The sequence below is a fragment of the Onychostruthus taczanowskii genome, unplaced genomic scaffold (genome assembly GCF_017590055.1).
Source record: "Onychostruthus taczanowskii isolate IOZ18803 unplaced genomic scaffold, ASM1759005v1 scaffold89, whole genome shotgun sequence".
NCBI classification, from domain to species: Eukaryota; Metazoa; Chordata; class Aves; order Passeriformes; family Passeridae; genus Onychostruthus; species Onychostruthus taczanowskii.
This window is the reverse complement of record NW_024506882.1, coordinates 354,347-360,237: the sequence shown is the minus strand read 5'-3', so window position 1 is coordinate 360,237 and position 5,891 is coordinate 354,347. Positions and strand designations below refer to the sequence as shown.

Sequence of the window (5,891 nt, the reverse complement as noted above, 5' to 3'; positions counted from 1 at the left end):
GCCTGGGGGCCGGGGCTCGGCCGGGGGCTGCTCGGGCGGCGGCCGCCCGCCCGCCCGGGGGCCCGGCAGCCGCTGGGCCGTGGCGTGCAGCTGCAGCGAGAGGTAGGCGGCCGCCTCCGTCTGCTTCTGCAGCTCGGTGTCGAGGATGGTGACGCGGTGGCTCCGCCGCTTCAGCTCCTCCAGGAACCGGCGCTCCTTGCTGCGGAGGCTGGAGCGCAGCGCGGCCACCAGCGTCTCCTTGTGCTGCAGCTCCTTGCGCAGCTCCAGGTTGTCCTTCTCCTTCTCCTGCAGCTGGGCCTCCATCGCCCGGCACTTCTCCTCCAGCTCGCGGTCCAGGACGTCTGTGGGTCAAGGCACAGAGGGGTCAGGATGGGAGCACAGCTCCTGGCTGGACGTGGCTGCTGACCACTCCACCATGCCAGCGTGTCCCAGCAGTGCCATTGAGGCTGCTTGGGTGCTTCTGGAAGTCGGGAAAAAGCCCCCTGTGAGCTGCCCGAGCTGCCAGCGCAGGCACAGGAGCCCCAGCACCGGCCCCTGGCATGGTGCCGTGTGTAACACCCAGCAAGGGGTGACAGCAAAAGGCAGCTTCAGTGGAGGATGCTGTTGCCATGGAACCTGCTGCCTCTACCTTGCTGCAGTTTTAAAATTCCCCTAGGTAAGTAGTTTTTCACCCTAAAAGTGACTTTGAATATGTGCAGAGGGTGTGGGGGAGCACACGGGCTGGAAGAGAAAAGGAAATGGTGCAGGGAAACCATCAGCCCAACTTTGGAGGGACTTTTGACCTCAAGCCCTGGGACTCCAAAGCCTGGTTAGTCAGGATGGAGATGCTAATCCAAGATTACAGAGAAATTGGGCTGTGCTCAGCAGGGAAGGAGCCTCTATCCTGGGACAAGGGAGCGAGATCTGGGGAATGCTGTCCTGGGGCAGGATGGCCAGACAGCTTGGGGAATTCGCAGCTTGGGGTTCTGGGGCCAAGCCCAGTGGGCAGCAGGAGGGCTGAGGACTCCTGACCCCAGCCCTGGCTGCCTGCTCCAGCACCCAGCCCTTGGCAGGGTGCAGGCTGGCACCTGCCCGCGCTCCCTGGCCTGCCCAGGCCTGCTCCCATCCTCTGCAATAATCTGCTTTTTATTATGTGATTGGCAGCCACTTACAGCCTCAGCTCCTTAGTGTTTCTGCAGCTTTATAATGAGGTCTTAGGGAGGCAGTTGCAGGCAGCAATTATTGCATGAACGGCACTAGAAGAGCAATCATTTGATGGCATCGTAAATGAGGTGCTGCCCCGTAAATGTGGCAGAGTGATTGTGCAGCTCTGAAAGGCTGAAGGATGGGCAGACACCGTGGATGGGACTCGCTGGGCTGGGCACCAGGCCCTCAGCCAGCACAGCCCTCGGGTGCACAGAAGGGACCCCCGGCTCCGAGGGAGGGGCTGCGAGTTTGGAATTGCCGTGGAGCCAGCCGTGGCACTGCGAGAGGGTGCCGAGGGCAGGAGCCCGCCGGCCCCAGTGAGAGCAGCCCGCACCCACCCTGGCACCCGCTGCCCTGGCACTGAGGACAGAGCACAGGCTGGGGCTTGGTGCCAGGGGCCGTGCCCAGGCAGCGCCAGGGAGGAGTTTCAGTTTCATCTGTGGGCAGAGGGAGGAGGGGAGCCAGGCTGCTCACAGAGCGTCACCAGCAGGTACGGGGCTGGCAGCAGGCTGTGCACCCTGCCAGCCTGCCCTGCCCCGCTGCCCCTCAGGCCAGGTCCCTGTGCCTCCCTGCAGGGCCCCTCTGGGGCAGGCTCTTCTGCACCCACACCTGCTCCCCCCCACCTTGTGCCCAAAGCTCTGCTCTTACCTTGTTGGCGGGCCTCCAGCTCTTTCATTTCCAGATCGTGGGTGAGCTCTGGAAGAGAAATCCAACAGGACTGAGGAGGAGCATCCCACCCGTTCTGTGCTCCCCGTGTCTTCCTCTGCTCCCTTTGGGGCACTGGACGTCACTGGGGCTGCAGTGCTGTCTCTGCCCAGCCTTCATGGGAGCGTGGCCATCTTGGAGCACCAGCCAAGGCTGAGCTAAAAATAGGCAATTCTGGCAATTTATGTGTTATTAAGCAGCCTCATGGCTGAGACATTGTCCACAGGATGCTCTGCTCCTCTGACAATGCCTTTCCTTTTTCTGAAAGAGTTGCTGAACCATTTTCAGTGCTGTAAACCAGGACAAAGAGCAGAGCAATGGATTGAAAATAGACCAAAGTGTAAGCTGCCACCCAAAGCATTTCATAATTTCCTGCTCCAGGCTGATGCTGCCTCTGCACATGCCGAGAGCAGGGACAGCCTCGTCCCAGCACGATGTGCCTGCAGAAGGATGCTGCCCTGCTCTGGGGCAACGTGGAGCTTCCAAATCGCTCCCAAATCGCTCCCAAATCTCAGGAGCTGCAGCACCCACCTGCCTGCTCAGCCCCAGCGTGCTGCCTCCTCTCTGCTGCCCTTTGCCTGCTCGCTGTCTAGCCCCAGGCTGCAGCACCAGGTCACAAAGGGACCTTCTGGAGTTCACTGTACCCTGCACTCTAACAGACAGTCCCTTTTGAATTAATTATCACATCCCACCCAACCACTAACAGCCCTGAACAGAGGAAGAGAGTGGTAGCAGCAGCACTCAGCTGTTTGGGGGCTATTTTTTCTCCTGAAAATGAGTTCAAATGGTTAATCTTTGCCCTACATTTTTCTTTTAATCTGCTTTTGTGTTGACTCTAATCCTCATCACTGCCATCCTTCTGAAACCAAACGCTTGTCTGAGGCTGCTCTGCCTGTCTGTCTTGGAAAACAAATCCGTAGTGAGGAGGCAGAAGTACCTGAGAGCGTAATGCAGTTTCTGGAAAGCGTTCAGCACTCTCGACTGCCCCGTGGGAATCAATGGCCATTGTGCTATTTTTCTGAAGCTAAAATAATAGGTTTGGAGTCTCAGATATATTTCAAATGAAAACCAAAGCAGTTGCCTATTTCCAAAGACATCATCCTGCTGAGCAAGTGCGGGGATGATGCACAGCCCGGGGTCTCAGTTTCTGTGCTGATCTGCTTCAGCACCATCCCCATGACCCCTGAGGGGCAGCTGAGAACCACCTCTGTGGGAGGGAGAGCCTTTCCTGCAGGGATACCTCAGAGAGACCAAGGGGATAGTGAAAAAGTCAGAAACAGCAGTGCCAGGGCAGCAGGCAAGGCTCCACAGGGCCACACTGAGGAAAAACTGACTTAGAGACTCTCCTCTCCTCCTGCAAACAGCCCCCCAGATAATGACACTCAAATGTCAGGAAAGTCTCCTTAAAACTGCCCAGGGGTTGCCTGGCACTCCTGGCAGAAGCACACACCTCACCCAGGAGGACAGGACCCCTCTGGTCAGATATGGCTGTCCTTGGGTCACACTGGGAAGGGGAGATGCCCCGTGCAGTGGGCTCATTTCAGCCCTTGGGGACAGATCCCCCAAGTTTGATTTAGGCAGGAGAACCCCACTGCCTTGCCTGCCTGAAGAGGCCATAGATGAAACCATTAAAACAATGAAACAGAACAGCAGGAGCTCAGAAAGGATGGGGAAAAATAGCTAATTTTATCAGTGCAGACATTTCTTTGTTTCCCAGGAACCCAGGAGAATGAGAGGCTGGAAGACAAGGAGTAATTAGCTATGGCTGAATTATTGATGAGAGCAGCAGCACAAGTTGGAAAGAGTTCCAGTGGTGGCAGAAGGCTGGGCAGCCATCCCTGCTGCCGGGGTGGCTGGAGGGGAGTGTGACACTGCTGCAGCGGGGCTGTGGGCAGCTGTGCCCCCCGCAGCACAGCCTGGCAGGGCTGCAAGCCTCCTGCAGCCTGCACTCGCCTCCTCTGCGTCCTGCCCAGCACCTGTGTGAGCTCCCCGGGCTGCCAGCAGGAGCTTTCCTGCCCGAGGAGCTCCGTGGGCACTCAGCTCCCGTGGCCGCCCCAGCGCTCACCTGAGCAGTGCTTCTGCAGGCGCAGGATCTCCAGGTGCAGGTCATGGAGCAGCTCCATCTGCTCCTTCTTCAGGAAAGCGATGTGCCGCTGCACACTCTGGATCTGGTGCTCCAGGGACACGGTCTCCATCGCAACCAAATTCACCGTCCAGTCCTGCAGGGAGTGGAGATGGCTGGTGATCAAACGTGCAGCAGCGCGCTGCGCTTGCGAGCCCCGGAGCCTTGTGAGGGGCAGAGCCCGTCACAGAGCTGCAGGGTGGTGCCTTCTCTCCTCAGCCCTCTCCACGGGGACTGTGGCTGTGGGCAAAGCAGCCCTGCTCAGCTGATGCCCTCAGCATGGGAATGGCCTCAGCCCTCTCACCTTCCAGCACCTCTGGGGCCGGCTCCTGTCCTGCCTGCTCTGGGAATGCACAGGCAGAAAACCCTGCTGCATGAACCTTGGCATCATAGCATGCATGTCTGTTCTGAATTTGGCCCTAGGAAATACTTTATCACTGTGTGTGATGCATCTGGGACAGGATTGCTCCTCGTTGTCCCCAGGTGGGAGTTGCACCAGAGACGATTTTGGCTCTCACTTGACAAGCCCCACATTACACAGCAGCAACTGCAGCGAGCGATCCAGCACATGAAAAATACAATATGCTCTGTCTAACCCGATCAGCACTGCATGGCTAGGAGAGTCACGTTCTCTTCCAGGAGAAGGAACATCTTCCCTGGCAATTTTCCTGGCAGACAGGAGCTGCTGGCAGGCTGTGCCAGGCAGCCGAGCCGGGCTGGGGGTCCGTCCCCATGGCATCAGTGGCTGTGGCAAAGCAGCTGCAAAAGCCACCCACCTGTGCCTCTGCACAGAGAGATAAAAATAGCTCCTGAAAGAGCCCTTTATCCCAGGAAATACCATTTTGTGGTATGTGGAATCTGTCCTTGCTCCCTACACACAGCCCAGAAGGAGGGAAGCTGCAGCAAATCAAGGTAACCTGGCAGAGTGGCTGGAATCAATGACCTCAGAGGTTTTTCCAGCCTATGGGGAGATGCTGTGCCACAAGCCTAAGGGATGGAGTGCATCATCCTGTCCCTGGTCAGCTGCTTCCCACATCTGACTCCGGTTTTCTCTCTACAGAAACTGCAGAACCAAGCGGGCACTGTGGCTCACTGTTCCAGCACCCCTGGCATGGTCACGTAGGGCATTCTGCAATTCCTGCACCCGGAATGCATTTAAGATCAATCCCTCAGTGGTCTTGGCAGTGCCCCAGGGTCAAAGCTTTGTTCCTGCCAAAGGCTCTGTAGATTTGTGACAACTCTACAGTCAGGTCTCCACGTTCCTGTATTTGATGAGGTGGGGGGTGCAGGCTGGCTGGGGGCAGCTGAGCACCCAACCAAAGTGCATTGTCCTGTAGTTGTCCTTATGGAAGGTGTCAAACCCAGCTGTGCCAGGGGGCTGGGGCTGGCTGGGCCATCCTCCTTGGAGGGCCATATGTCCTGATGCCAGTGCAAGAGTTATGGGAGTTACCTGGCATCTGCCAGAGACCAGGAATGCAAACCACACCATGGGTTCATCCTCCTGCCAGCCCTGGCCGTGGTGGGCTGAGCTTCTTATGGGAGTTGTGTTCCTCATCTCAGGAAACATCAGAAAATAGGTTGGCCAAAGCCCAGGGGACACACACTGCTATTTTCAAGCACTTTGTTCTGTCGAGTAGAAATGTCTTTAGTAGAAATGGCTGCAAATTTTCCATTGAACTTTCTCTTCTCCCCTTAAGTAGGAAATTACTCTTTTTTTTTTCCTTTTCACCCATGAAAATATTTTGCTTTAAAAATAGTTGATAGATTTCAAGCTGCAAAAAAAGGCAAAGAAAAAAAATCTGGAATTAAGATCAGTTTGTTGTCTCTGATTTGGAAGCAAAGAGCCTTCATAATTCACCTGTGTATGCAGGAAGAGAAG

The 5,891-nt window shown here is 56.5% G+C and overlaps 1 protein-coding gene across 1 annotated transcript in view; it reads right to left on the bottom strand.

Moving 5' to 3' along the window:
• The window catches only part of CCDC92B (coiled-coil domain containing 92B), a 4,577-nt gene extending 461 nt beyond the window's left edge, over positions 1-4,116 (bottom strand). The window contains exons 1-3 of the mRNA XM_041425341.1: positions 3,956-4,116; positions 1,834-1,881; positions 11-341 (exon numbers count right to left, since the gene is read on the bottom strand). Coding sequence (XP_041281275.1) covers positions 11-341; positions 1,834-1,881; positions 3,956-4,085 — 509 coding nt within the window. The 5' untranslated portion in view covers positions 4,086-4,116. The remainder of the gene's footprint in view (positions 1-10; positions 342-1,833; positions 1,882-3,955) is intronic.
• Between the last annotated feature and the right edge of the window lie 1,775 nt (positions 4,117-5,891).